At 34.3% G+C, this 14,100-nt stretch overlaps 2 protein-coding genes and 1 long non-coding RNA gene across 5 annotated transcripts; 2 read left to right on the forward strand and 1 right to left on the reverse strand.

The window, feature by feature from the left end:
- Positions 1–600: 600 nt before the first annotated feature.
- LOC147391800 (S-adenosyl-L-methionine-dependent methyltransferases superfamily protein) lies at positions 601–7,424 on the reverse strand. Of its 2 annotated transcripts, XM_086458190.1 has the most exons (17): positions 7,138–7,423; positions 6,901–7,055; positions 6,748–6,811; positions 6,516–6,649; positions 5,900–5,983; positions 5,698–5,772; positions 5,549–5,620; positions 5,371–5,444; positions 4,751–4,803; positions 2,867–2,976; positions 2,620–2,688; positions 2,440–2,514; positions 2,064–2,156; positions 1,909–1,988; positions 1,730–1,829; positions 1,206–1,474; positions 601–1,067 (listed from the first exon to the last, which is right to left on the reverse strand). In XM_086458190.1, the coding sequence occupies exons 1-17, from the start codon at positions 7,373–7,375 to the stop codon at positions 995–997; spliced, it is 1,818 nt and encodes a 605-aa protein (XP_086314316.1). In that variant the 5' UTR covers positions 7,376–7,423; the 3' UTR covers positions 601–994. The 2 variants fall into 2 exon arrangements, with proteins under 2 accessions (XP_086314316.1, XP_086314317.1); XM_086458191.1 differs by lacking the exons at positions 601–1,067; positions 1,206–1,474; positions 1,730–1,829 and having other exon boundaries at positions 1,905–1,988; positions 7,138–7,424.
- LOC147391801 (uncharacterized) lies at positions 6,361–13,742 on the forward strand. The gene is made up of 3 exons (XR_015182744.1): positions 6,361–6,490; positions 12,793–12,911; positions 12,996–13,742. It is a non-coding gene; the product is annotated as an uncharacterized LOC147391801 (long non-coding RNA).
- Positions 7,758–12,759, forward strand: LOC147391802 (L10-interacting MYB domain-containing protein-like). Of its 2 annotated transcripts, XR_015182743.1 has the most exons (3): positions 7,758–10,238; positions 10,326–12,111; positions 12,188–12,759. XR_015182743.1 is itself a non-coding variant. In XM_086458192.1 (2 exons), the coding sequence occupies exons 1-2, from the start codon at positions 9,915–9,917 to the stop codon at positions 10,959–10,961; spliced, it is 960 nt and encodes a 319-aa protein (XP_086314318.1). In that variant the 5' UTR covers positions 7,758–9,914; the 3' UTR covers positions 10,962–12,759. The 2 variants fall into 2 exon arrangements, 1 of the variants encoding a protein (XP_086314318.1); XM_086458192.1 differs by having other exon boundaries at positions 10,326–12,759.
- Positions 13,743–14,100: the final 358 nt, after the last annotated feature.

Genomic DNA, 14,100 nt, shown 5'->3' on the forward strand with positions numbered 1-14,100 from the left:
ACCAAACCAAACCACACCAAAGCTATAAATTTAGTTCGAACCGGACCAAATTGCACCCCTAATCGAAAGGGCAAAGTTCAGAGTGGCGCATAGGAAGGGGGAAGCTTTCTTTTCAACTGTGGTGTATGGGTAAAATTTTAGAATTGCTCGAAGGAATCATTGCAGGGACCTTAGAAGTAAGGTCAAATGCATTAACTCCCCTAAGTGGCTTGTTATGGGAAATTTCAATTGTATCAAGAACCAAGCTGAGTACTTGAGTGGTAGAAAAATGAAATCCCACCAGCAAACAGGCTACTGGGGTCGGACTCGGTTGAGTAATGAGACCTAAATTGGAACGGAGAGACCACATTCTTGCACACTTAGAAGTTACGCTGCCTTCAGCTAGCTTAGTAGGTAAAGTTTACCAGTGATGATACCATAGACCTGGGAAATCATGCCAGCATCGTTGCGAGTTTATTTTCCATAAAAATCAGCTATGAAAATATTTTGATACCATGGAAAGAAGCCTTCAGGGAGGGACTTGAAGGAGAATTCAGGTAGCTTTAGGTTGGTTGCATTGGTATTTAATAAGAAATCATCGCAATGGAGAATGAAGCGACCGACAATCATATAACAGATGACTGAGAGTCACCTTTTTTTACCAATAACATTGACCATAATGAATCATTGCAGTTGTCTGAAAGTCATCTCATACATGAAAGCCGAAAGGGGTGAAAAATGAAGCTCAGAGAAACAAGAGCAAACATAAGTTGTTAAATTTGTTGTGCCTAAGGAAAGGAAAATAAAGTTTAGAAAGTGAAGATAAAATACATGACAAAATTTCGCACCAGAGGGATGAAGAACCAACCTCTGATTCTTTCAACAATGCTTGATCACATTGCAATTACATATGAATCCAATTCCATCATAACTTAACTTTCAAAGTCTGGAGCTGTGCTGCCACTATTTTGCCAAGCGGCTTCAGTCAACCCAACATGCTACATTCTTTATGTCATTATACCGCCCTTCGAGCCCTAAAATTCTTGCTTGAATCTTTCTTTACTCTGAAACCTTTCCTTTTCTCTTCTCTGAAACAGGAGCACAGAATAGGGGAAGAACGAAAAAAGATTTTAGCTTCTACTGTGGCGAAAATTTTCTTGGATGTTAAATGCAATTTTGTAGCTGTTGAACGTTAAAGAATTAGTATGAAAGAAGTGATCTCTTACCTGGCTCTTGAGATTTCCTCTCGAGATGGAAATTTCCTTTTCTTCCATTCTCTGGCCATGGATGGGGACTTTTCCTTCCCTTTTATGGGTACACCCTTTTTCCAGCTACCATTTGACTTACTGGGACCAGTATGAACTTTAAGTTGGTGAGATTTTTCCTCCGTGTGGTTTTCATTGTTTCCACTGTCATCGGGCACGGGTGCCTGTTCCACAGTTTCTGACGGTTCAGATGGTTCAGCTGTTGGCTTGGAATTGCTATTCTTCTTTAACTGCAAGAAGTAATGGAGTAATCCAAAGTTATGAAACCAATACCAAGTGCTCCAGAAAGGTATCTAGCCAAGTAAACCAATAGTAAGGTTAAGGGTGCAACTTGGTCTGCATAAAATCCGATAAAACTTTCTAAACCCCAATAACAAAAAAATTTCAAATGTGGCTCATGAGGAGAGCTGACTAAATCAAAAGAGAATTACCCAAAAATCTAAATTGCATTTGACAAAGAGATTATCATAGAGGAAGGGACAAACCTTGGCCACGAAAAATCCATCCATGTTGTGAACATGAGGGTAAAAACGTCTCGTCTTTTCTAACGAGGGGTGAAATCGGTGCTCCCTAAAGCGGGTAAACCTGGGTAGAAAACCAAAGGATTAAAGATGAGGATAACTATAATTTGACTCATAAATGCAGATTATGAGAAACTACTTACCCTGGGTTACCAAAGTCTAGTCCACATGGCACGAGTTGTACATCCCTCTTTTTGAGTGCATAATCTATGACCGCTTCGTTCTGCAGGTAGTAAGCTGAAATTTTAGAAAAGAAATTGGCATAATTGGTTATCCAAAGTGGTACTCATACACAAACCTCAGCAATCATTATGGAGCAAGTTGAGTAAACAATGTATCCCCCAGATTTGGAACGAGCGTCCACCATGTCAATTGCTGCAAGAATCAGTTGCTGCAAAGCAAACATAAAAGCACTATTTCATACTAGTTCTGAAGAATCTAAGTAATAAAAATGCACATCTACATTAATAAAAAGCACATCAAAATGAGCCCAAAACATAACAAAAATGGGAACAATCCCCAGAAACACCATAATAAAAATTCAAAGCACATTCTTGAAAGAAAGCTTCATTTACTTTTTTTGGAGAGATAGACAGGTCAGACAGATACAATAACACCATCCAAGTAAGCCTAAGATTTCAAGAAATTTCACTCGATAGGAAAAATGAATATACCTTCTGCAGGAAAGCACAGTTCTGTATATCTTCAGCACTTTTAGATGCTTTAACAGATTCATCTTTAGATATAACCTGTTAAATCATAGAACATTCATCCAATTTTCATACAGCAAACAATAAAGAAGAGAAACAACTTCGAGAGATTAAGTGGGTGTTAGCATAGTCTGGTTTGCTTACCCCAGTCCCACTGCAGGGTGCATCCAACAACACTCGATCAACAGAGTTTAGCCCCAAGACCCTGGGAAGCTGGAATAAAAAATCACATGCCATCAGTTCACATGAATCCATGAAAATTTTGTGGAACCTCAAGACAACAATATGAAGGGGCAACATATTCATCAAACCATGCCAAATGTCTAATATACTAATAATAACTATCTAGATTAAAAAAAAGGCTTCAAAGGTTATGAAACTCAAAACCAACCTCCTTTCCATCATAATTACAGACAATGGTGTTTGTTACACCCATACGATGCAAATTTGCAGTAAGTGACTTGAGTCTTGGCTCCTTCATCTCATTTGCATAAAGTATTCCTGGTAAAAGTTGCATGTATAAAAAAAAGATTAGCAAGACCATGGCGCTTGAAAAAAAAAATTACCATGCTGAAAGAAACGACAACATAAAGCAATGGGACCAAGACAAGAAACCACAACGGACAGTAAATTAAAGAGTGGTCTTGGTGTATAACAACAATATCTAGACATTGGAAATATGCCCAAAATGTTGATTAAAAATTATGTTAAATCTACATCACTTTGTTACTCTAGGTGTTAAGACCACACGGATATCATTTTGGACAATCCAACTGTTGGAAATAACTTATTTTTGCTGATAATAATCAACATAGCCGGGATGATCCATGGTAATTAAAAGAATGGAGAAAGGACATTGTTGCAAAGTACATAAAAAGACAGAAAGACCAAATGAAAAACGAGAAATCTATAATATATATATATCCCTCTCCAACAAAGATCACTTCCTCTCCCTATTTTTCCTTCTATTCTTTTTCTCTCCATCCTTTTCCTCTCGCTTTCTGTTTTCTCTCACCTCTTTCCCTCATTTACTTTATCATCCTATATCTCCAACGAATTCTCTCACTACCACGTCCCCTCTCTCTTGCTATTCTCTCACATTCTCTCCCCAAAACATTTCTCACTTTCTAATATTTCTCTTTTTAATTTGCTCACTTTTTTCCGACGATTGGGACTCTCATTGATATCCTAATTTTCTTCTTCTCTACTTCTTTTCCTAATTTTCATCTTCTTCTTTTAAAATGATAAAAAAGGAAAAGTGAAGGATCGAAGAGGTAGTACCTCGATCAACGTGAAGAAGAAAACGAGTATTATTTCTAATTCTTTATTTGTTTTAGTAGAAGAAATAATGACGTATTTGATGATGCTCGGCTAAAATCAATGTTAAAGGAGAAGAGAAGCCACAACATTGTAATTTTTTTTATTGATGAATTAATATATGAATATTTTTGGATGTATTAATGTAATTGTTTGACTTCATTCATATTAATCTACCTAAACAATTTCTTGATCTAATGTGTATTCCAATTACATCAGATGCTAGATAGTCCCTCTAGTAGATTCATATAGTAAAATTGCTTAAAAACAATATTTTATAAAATCTGATGTTTTTTTTTTAAATTGAACTTAGTACGAATCTTAATTCTAAATTTTTCGATTAGATCAAGTTGTTATTCAAATTTAATTGAATTATAGAAAATCCATAAAAAATGATGGTGGATCTTCGAATCCTTAATATTTTTTCCATGTTAAATTTCACTTTTTAATTCGGTTAGATTTAATTATCATTTGGAAAAAAAAATTGAATTAACATATTTGGAATTTATTTTTATCAATTTTCGTATTGGTAATTTTGGTTGCAATAGTCAATCTTTGTCAGTTCAACCTTTTGGGTACTGCATCATACTTGTATACTTGCAAGTAAAATTTACATTTAATTTGTAAGTTACTAATTTAATTCACAGATTGAAGTCTTAATTGATGCCTCTAATTCAATGAGCTGGCCTTTAAGAAGCAAAGCACTTAATGAAAAAATAAGAAGGTTGGTTTCAGAGCTAGAGGTACGTAATATAATATTTTCTTGACAGTGTACAATTGTTATGCTATGCTCATCAAAGTGAAAATGGTGGGAAAAATGTAAAAGTCAAAAGCTACTTAGTTCAAGTGTAGACCATCCAAACCAGGAAAAAAGTATCACATGCATGCAACTAGAATAACTGAAACTGTCCAAAATAAACAACAGAATAGCGGGAATCAGCAAGAAATTAACACATACCACTGTTCTTCATGAGAGCTGCAATATAAGTTGTTTTTCCACCAGGTGCAGCCCTGGTACAAAAGAAGGATATACACTAATATCAAAAAAGTGAAATAATTTGTTAATGAAAGTATGGAACGGTATATATATCAGGTGCAAATGCTTGAATATGTTGATTATATGTTTGGGGAATTAAAATTTTCAACAATTTGCTTGTTAGTGTTGGAAAACAATACAAGAACAATGGCTTTGAAATTTTCAAGTTCCAGTACATGACTTACTATAGTGTAAAAGATTTAAAATTTGATGAAGCAATAAATCTCATCACGAACATCTATTTAAGCAAACAAATTATACAAGATGTTATGGTCCTAAGTCCTAACAACTCCTAGTATTTTGTTGAGTTTCTTGGTTGATGAATGGGAATGCGATCAAAAACTCATAAGCACCATCACAGTAGCAATATAAAGCACTAACCCATTTAGTTAAATTTTCAACCCTATAGAACTATATTTTGGGAATAATCTATCTCAAATTTAGAGCATACATTATTTACTTTGACCTTACTATTCTAGAATACCATTAGAATATCTTAAACAATGCAAATCACTCATCCGAACAAGATGCTAAGTTCTTACGCCACATCTACAATTCGCTCATTTTCCTGAGGAGCTAGAGCCATTACGGGTAAAAAGGAGCTTGCACTTTGCAGCTGCAAACAAGTTAAACAGGAAAACTCTAAGCATACAAGCTTAAAAAGACCAATTGATAACACCAACAGAAGGGGAAAAAAAACCAAAAGAGAGAGAGAGTTACCATGTAGTAACCAGCCATATATTCTGGAGTGGCACCAATGGGCACTTGTGAATCATACACAACCAATCCAACCTACCAATGGTTGAATATGGTTATTTCAAATACTAAACAATAAATTAAAATTTATAATGACATAGAAAAACTATTACCTTTGACCACTTGCTTAATGGATCTAGGTTTACTCCTCTGTTTAACAAGACATCAGCCAAATCCCGTCTTCGAGTCTACTTATTACCAAAAATAAGTTTTATCAAGATGTCGTCCATTGATAGTAGAACAAGTAAAACCCAGGGAGGACAGATAATTCAGAGAGGAAAAAAAAGTTTAAAAATGTCAGCAGCATCTTTCCACCTTTAAAGTATTTGTCCGCAAGCAAATGGGCCGAGACTTTTCAAAAGCTTCAATAAGTTCCACAAGTTCAACAACTGGAAACATCTATATAAATAATAATAATAAACAGATAAGACATTAGAAAACAAATTAGAAAATGGAAAATTACCACAAAAAAGGACTCAAATATCTCATTAATTATCAAAAAAACACTAACTTTTCAAAAATTTGGTAAAAACCCATTAAAGCTCCCAAAAATGTCCCTTGGCTATTAAGGCAAATTCATAAAATAACATAAAACGTTGGACTGTCCAACGAGTTACTAAAACATTGGACAGTCCAGCAATTTAAGTTGTTTTTGATAATTCAAAATATATATTATTCTTTTTTAAAATTAACTAAGACTTTGACCCTTTTTTGGTAATTTTCCCAATAGAATAATTTAAAGTAATGCAAAGCCAGTTTACACCCATGAATTGATGCGCCCTCAGTGAAAGTGTCGTGATCCTCACAAACATATGAGGTGCCGAGCACCACAAAGTGGCGTAGATGCACACACCAAAGATGCAGCACAGATTCAATGGCGTCTTATAAGCGCAGAGTATACTTCAGGTATGATTAAAAACTCTATAATTACCTCCACCAAAGCTCCAATCAGAAATTCATTATAACCATAGTAAGAACTCAAATCCCTTTTAAGCTGCTCAATGTAATCCTTCCTGGTTGCTCCTTCTTGCCTCAATGTCTTAAAATTCGAAAGCACTCTAACAACTACAACCAATAGCAAAAAAAAATCAAAACTTTAATATCTAATAAAGAAGTTTGAATAAAAATCTATCAAAAAAGGTATCAAAAGGAGTGATGCTCACTCTCTTTTGTTCTTCTCTGTAAATTCGTAAGATCGGGCGGTCGATGTGTTTCTTCTTCAAGTTCCTAAATTTAATGAAAAATATAAAAATAAACACTAAGCTCAAACTATAAGTGAAATTTACATAAAAATAGCTACGATTTACGAAACAAACCTCTTTCGTCGGCAATCGAAACTCATCGGATTCCTCTTTAATATTGAGCTCCAGCTCCGCCTCTGCTTCCTCCTCTTCTCTCGCCTTTTCTTCATCTATAGCTCTCGATTTCTCCTCGATATCTGACTCATCGGAATCCAAATCCGAACCTTTCTCTGCAACACAGAAGCAAATCAAAAACCCTAAAAACACAAAAACAAAAACCCTAATAGCTATAGAGAATTTATGCAACTTTACCATCGTCATCATCGCTTCCTTGGAGGAAATCATCAGTGAAGGGATCATCATCTCCGCCTGAAGAAACTTCTGAACCAGATAAGTCTAATTCTTCGTCTTCTTCCTTTGAGGTATCAGAGTCTTCGAGAAGGTCGAGTTCTTTCAAAGGTTTTGCAGGTAAAAGATCTTTCTTTTGCTTTTTCTTCGGTGGAGGATTTTGGGGTTTTGCCCCCTTTTTCACAGAAAGCGAAGGCGCCATGAAAGCTGTGTGTGTGAGAGAGAGAGAGAGAGAGAGGTTGCTGATGCTCTGATTCTAAACCCTGTTTTACAACTTAGAACCCTAACATCAATGGAACAAAAGGATATTTAAGAAATACCCCTGCTAAATTGGTGATATTAAATTTAACCCTTTCAAAAGGCAAGATTCTGTTTACTCCCTTAACCGTAAGTCAAGTTTGCGTTTTATTGATTGACTTAACAGTAAAATTTTGATTTTTTCCAAATTTTAGCGGGTGTTTGTTTTCGATTTTTAAACCGCTTTTTTGCGCTTTTGCGTCGAAAATCTGCGTCTCACCTCAAAATTACCGTTTGGTAATTTCGCGTTAAAAAATTCGCGTTAAAAAATCACGGTCTGAAACGCAGATAGGAAAAGCTGTTGAAAGGAGCTTTTACCATTCGCGTTTGCGGGTGAAATTAACACCGAAAAACCGCTCACGTTGAAAGACCGAAACACCCCTCTGTTATTTGCTTCTCTTCTTCCCTTCTCTGCGACAGAACCTCAACAGATCAGATCTGTTCTCCATCGCTATCTCTTCTTCTCAACAGATCAGATCTGTTCTCCATCGCTATCTTCTTCTTCTCGACAGCACGCAGCTGTTCTTCAGCCATACATTTGTTTTCTCGTTCCCTTCTCTGTCGAAGAACTACACACAGCAGATCTAATTTTTTTCGCACACAGTAGCTCGGTTTTTACTCGACAGATCACAGATCTGTTCTTCTCCTCATCTCTTTTGCTCGAAAATACCTCAAATAACCACTGATCCTCTCTCTCTCTCTCTCTCTCTCTCTCTCTCTCTTGACAGCACGAAGCTGTTCTTGAAGATAGGACCTCAGACATCTCTCCAGATCTTCATCTCAACTGAATCTTACATACCACAGCCCTCTAGAAGAAGAATCCAACTGTCCATTCGAAATTCCAAGTCAGGAATTTTCAATTTCTCTGTCAAAACAGTGATCGACCCCTTTCTATCAAGCTCTTTATCTGTCTTTTTCTCTCTACAGAGGTAGTTTTCTTCTCACTTTATTCATGTTCTATGTGTTATATTTTTTTTATTTTTATTTTCTTCTATTTATTTGTTGTCGGTAGAATGTTTGTTGATGATCACTAAACTTGAAAATTTCAATTGGGTTTATTTTCTCAATTTAAGGGTATTTGTAGTTAGATTTTGGTTGTTTTGATTTGAGAGATTCAGATGAACTTGTTTTTATTGAGTTTTCTGTCTGTTTCTTTGTTTCATTGTTTAGGAAAATATGTTATGTTCTTCAATTTATACTAATCTGTTTTTAGGTATATATTGTTCTGATTTTTTAGAGATGCCATTATAAATAAATATGGGTATTTGTCGGAATTGCAGATTCTAAGAAATATAGGAGTTTTATGGGTTGAAATAAGGGAGTTTTTATTTGGGTTTTTTTCTGATTTTTTTGTTTGGAATTTTTTTCTTCTGCATTTTGAAAAATTGATGTAGTTGGTTATGTTCTTGGTATCGTAGAAGTTGAATTTCCTTTAAAAAGTTATAAAGTAATAGTAGTTTTTTGTTTGTTATTTATTTTCTGGGATTTAATAGTCTTCTAAAATTGATTCTATAATGAAGTTTATCGGTCAAGTTCTATCTCATGTGAGTAGGATTCATGTTATGTTTTTGATAATAGTCTTTTGGGATTTTTATCTTATTTAGCAAGTCAAGGTAGTCATTGGTATGGATGTCCTAATTTCATTTGGGTGTGTTTATTATTAATGGTAGCATTATTTACATATGGGTGTGTTTATTATTAATGGAAATTTCATATGGGTGTATTTATCACTTAGTAGGGTTTGAGTTTCTTAAGGGTTTATTATGTGGGTGTGTTTATTATTTACATATTCATGGTTGAATTAAATACTCATGCATTGTAATGGTTAGCTTCAAGAGTTTCTAAAATTCCAATAAGGGCTGGATTCATAATGGTAGCATGATTCATAATGTAAGGTTTGCTCGAGTAAGGATTGAATTTTAGCTTTGAGCAAAAGAGTCCTTAGTGGCAGTCTCACTAAGTTTTAAAGTTTGAATATTTGAATCATGTTTGTTGGATGTTATAGAATTGTAATGGTTTTTTTTTTTAAGTTTGAACTGAATCGCCACTAATTGAGTTTTAAAGTTTGAATATTTGAATCATGAATGCTTTTCTTTATCTTACACACGCATACACACACATCAATTACTGTACTCTGTACAGTCAAAGATTGAGAACACAGGGATCCCTCACCGTGGGACTGAGAACTGTGCGTTCTTCCGGCTATCTATAGGATAGCCTGACATTGCCTCCTGGTTTCTCTCTTTGATTATACATTGTGCAAAAATCAAAATATATATGGGATCCATCACCGTAAGACTGAAAACAATATTTTTATTGCTCTTACTTATTTCGTTATTTTTTTTATTTGTGAACTAAAGATTTTACAAAAGATTGATGATGAGATTGAAGTAGAATATGACATGTTTTGTTCTATGCACTACTGTTGTTATTACCATTGACAGATGGAAGATAACAATTCAAAAAGTGTGAAAGCAGATTGGACACCCAAACAACATGAAGTTTGGGTCGAGATATGCTATGAATTAGTTAAAAAGGGGAGGAGACCACATAAAGTACTTGATAAGATCGGATATGAAACATTGATGAAAGAGTTTAAAAGGATAACTGGCGTTTACTATGATAGAGGGCAAATGAAAAATAAGTGGGATAGACAAAAAGGACTTTGGGGACGTTGGAATAAGATTTGCACAAATACTGGCGTCTCTTATAATGTTGAGACGGGTATATTAGATGCAAGTGAGGATTGGTGGGATGGGTGGTTAGAGGTATATATTTTTTTTACTTATTTATTTCACTTATTTAAATTTTTTTTATTTCTTTTATATATAATTTAGAATTTTTATTTTTTAAAGCATCATCCAAAAGATGCAATATTTCGATCGAAGCCTTTGATGTTTGCGAAGCAATTAGATGTAATCTTTGGAGGCACATATGCTACTGGTAGCCGGATGTGGTCGCCTGCATCTGGTACAATGCCATCTACATCAGTAAACCAACCAGATAATCTTGGGGATGATCTAGAAGATGTCATGGAGACCTTGCCCCCAGAGTCTCAGACACCTCTAGACTTTACTCTTGATGATGCTGATGAGTTAGGGGATGATGCTACCGCTACTGTACCCCCACCCACAGATCCTGTTCGACGCAGAAGTGGCGATACTCTACAATCTCAGGGTCGTAGGCAGAAGATAACTCCTGCTATGCTAATTGGCCAATCATTAGTGAAGCTCGTAGATGCAGTTAACAATCAGACATCTGCTTCTATCAATCAGTCATCTGTTAAGAAAGGCACTATTCAAGAGTCAATCGACCTCTTAGACCAGCTAACAGAGATAACCCCCAACAGTGATCTCTATCATTTTGCGTTAAAGATGTTTATGAAAAACAAGCAATTCAGAGAGATTTTTTGTGGGTTACGATCAACAGATATTCGTCTTAGGTGGTTGGAGAGTGAGATGACTGATTATCTGGCTGGGAGAGATTGTTAGATATTTTTTCATGTTATTTTTATATTTATGTCGGTTTGATGATGCACCTATAGGGTGTAATATACATTGGTTACTTTTTGCACTAATATGATGTAAAATACTATGTTAGATGGATATGTTAATTTTTGTTAGACATATATTATATTTTCCTATAAATGGATATTATTTGCACTATTGGATGTTTATTGTGATTAATATTGTAGATAATGAGTTTTGTTGTATGTGGTGGATATCATTTTATTGTGTATTGTAAGTTGGGTGTATATACAACTAATATGGATCCATAAACAGGTCAAATGGATTCAGATGTTGATAGCACAAATACTGTTGATACTGCTGATACCATGGATTCAAATGATGATACCAATAATACTGTTGAGTCAAGTGTTTTAAATTTAGGCACGAGAGGAGCCATCCTAGGTTCTTTATTTTATTGTGCGAATGTCTTAGATAGGGAGGAACATAGTAATTGTCCGTTCAAGGGGATTGATTTTGTGCGAAAAACATTGAATGATAATACGATGTGCCACGCATTGTTTAGAATGGAAAGTCATGTATTTGTGAATCTATGTTCTATTCTTGAGGAACGGGGTCTGCTAAAGATGCAACGATATATTACTATTCAGGAACAAGTAGCGATGTTCCTATTGATAATAGGACATAATCAAGGACAAAGAGTAATTGCAGATCGTTTTGTTCATTCACTTGAAACGGTTAGCAAGTATTTCAACATAGTTCTTTTGGCGATTGTGAACTTGTCAATGTCCTTGATTGTACCTCCCGACCTCAATGAAGTCTCTCCGCACATCCGTAACAATCCTCGTTTTTTGCCATATTTTAAGGTAATTTCTCATATACATACACTTTAAATATATTTGTTTTATTAATGTTTATAGATTAATATAATTAAAAAATATGTAGGATTGTATTGGAGCGATAGACGGAACACATGTTAGTGCATTTGTACCAATAGCAGACCAAATGCAATATCGAGGACATAAGGGACTCACGCAAAATATAATGGCAACATGTTCGTTTGACATGTTGTTCACTCATGTGGTGGTTGGTTGGGAAGGATCGGCTAATGATTCACGGGTCTTCCTTGAGACATTGAATACTCCCAATTTAAATTTTCCATATCCTCCACCAGGTCTGTATTTAAAAGTTTGTCAATTATATATATTTATATTCAAGATTAGGCAATATAAATTTTTTTTGGATAATAGGTAAATACTATCTGGTAGATGCTGGGTATCCGCTCATGGAAGGTTATCTCGCACCTTACCGAGGTGTTCGATACCATCTACAAGACTATCGGAGGTCACGGGCAAATGGTCGACAAGAAATGTTCAATCATTTACATTCTTCACTTCGGAATGTGATCGAACGAACCTTTGGGGTTTTGAAGGCAAAATGGCCTATCTTGAAGATGATGCGTTCCTATAATTTGGACAAACAACGAAACATTGTCGTGGCCTGCATGGCATTGCACAATTTTATCAGAAAACATGCAATTGTCGATGAAGAATTTATTCGATTCGAGGAAGAAAGGGCAATGGAAGAGGAAGAAGACAGGATCATTGATCAAGAGTATCCAGTTCCCCCATCAGTAGGTTGTCAGAGTCAACAAACAATGAAAATGCATAGGGATTCAATAGCTGATGCCATTTTTACTGGCAATCATTGATGCATTTTCATATTAATTTTTTTTTACTTTGTATTGTAATTATAAATACTGTTCTTCGATGTTGGAATAAAGATTATAATATTTTTAATTATATTTTGAAGATTCTATGCTTATTTATTTATGTTCTTTGTGTATGATGAATAGCATTGATGGCAAATTATACGCATCCACCATGTTGTTCATGTGGTCGAGTGATGACATTAATCACAGCTAAAACAAAAGAAAATTATGGGAGGATGTTTTATAGGTGTCCATCTTGGCAGGTAATATGATATTGATATTAATATTGGGTGCATATTTATATTTGGTTAGACTGATATTAATTCATGTGTTATTTTACTTTATAGAGACATGCAGGGTCTTTTGTGTGGGCAGATGAAGTTGACATTATCAATGATAATGTTCCTCAAGATAAAGTAACAGAGTCAAATAAGAAGAATGAAAAATATATTTTGTATGCATTTGTTGGATGTATATTTTTCATGTTTTTATTTATTTCAATTTTACTTATTATATTAACTATGATTATTATGTTTAAATGATGTCGGAATGTAAATTAGAAGTTATGTGGATGTGTTATGTATATATGATGTGATGTGGATATGTTATGTATATATGATGTAATGTGAATGTTGAATTGCGTATTATGCAGGTATTTTGTTTATCAGGAAAATTTCATATGTCCATTTTTAAGAGGAGATGCTGCCGAAATTTCTGTAGAATTATAAAATTTTCTATAATTTTTTTTTTAAATTTTAAATATTTTAAAATTAATAAAATTATTTTTAAAAGTTTTTATATAATTTTATTATATTTATATATATTTAGTGTAATTATATATTTATAAAGGTATTCTGGTAATTTTTTATGCATTTTGAGTGTTCTATCAACCTTAAGGGTATTCTGGTCATTTTACCCTAAACAGCAGATTCTATAAGCTGTATCAAACAATAATTACCAGATTCTGGTCAACAGCACAGCACTTTCACGAAGCTGTAACAAACAAGCTTTTCAGTGTTTCAGCTTCTGACAGCAGATTCTGACAGCAGATTCTGACAGCAGAAGCTGACAGCAGAAGCTGACAGCTGAATCAAACGGGGCCTTAATTTACGGCGGTGAAAATTTCTTTCTACTCTTTGATTTAAATTAGGTCATATAGGTTTTTTTTTTTTTTAATTTTTTTTTTAATAAATCTAATATTACTAAGTTGGTAAGGTTTCAAATCTTACAAAGGTTGTTGAGCTCACATATTATCCAAAACATGATTTGATGCCCCATTGATGTAGATAACAAAAATATATGAACTTCAAAATATATATATATATATATATATATATATTATAAATATTATTTTTTGTTGTTAAATTTTAATTTTATATTTGAGAGTTCTGTGGGAGTTTAATAGTCATCCATTGGATGAAGTTCCATGATAATTAAATATTTTTATGGATT

Source organism: Akebia trifoliata, chromosome 11 (genome assembly GCF_017979445.1).
Source record: "Akebia trifoliata isolate Shusen 1 chromosome 11, ASM1797944v1, whole genome shotgun sequence".
NCBI classification, from domain to species: domain Eukaryota; kingdom Viridiplantae; phylum Streptophyta; class Magnoliopsida; order Ranunculales; family Lardizabalaceae; genus Akebia; species Akebia trifoliata.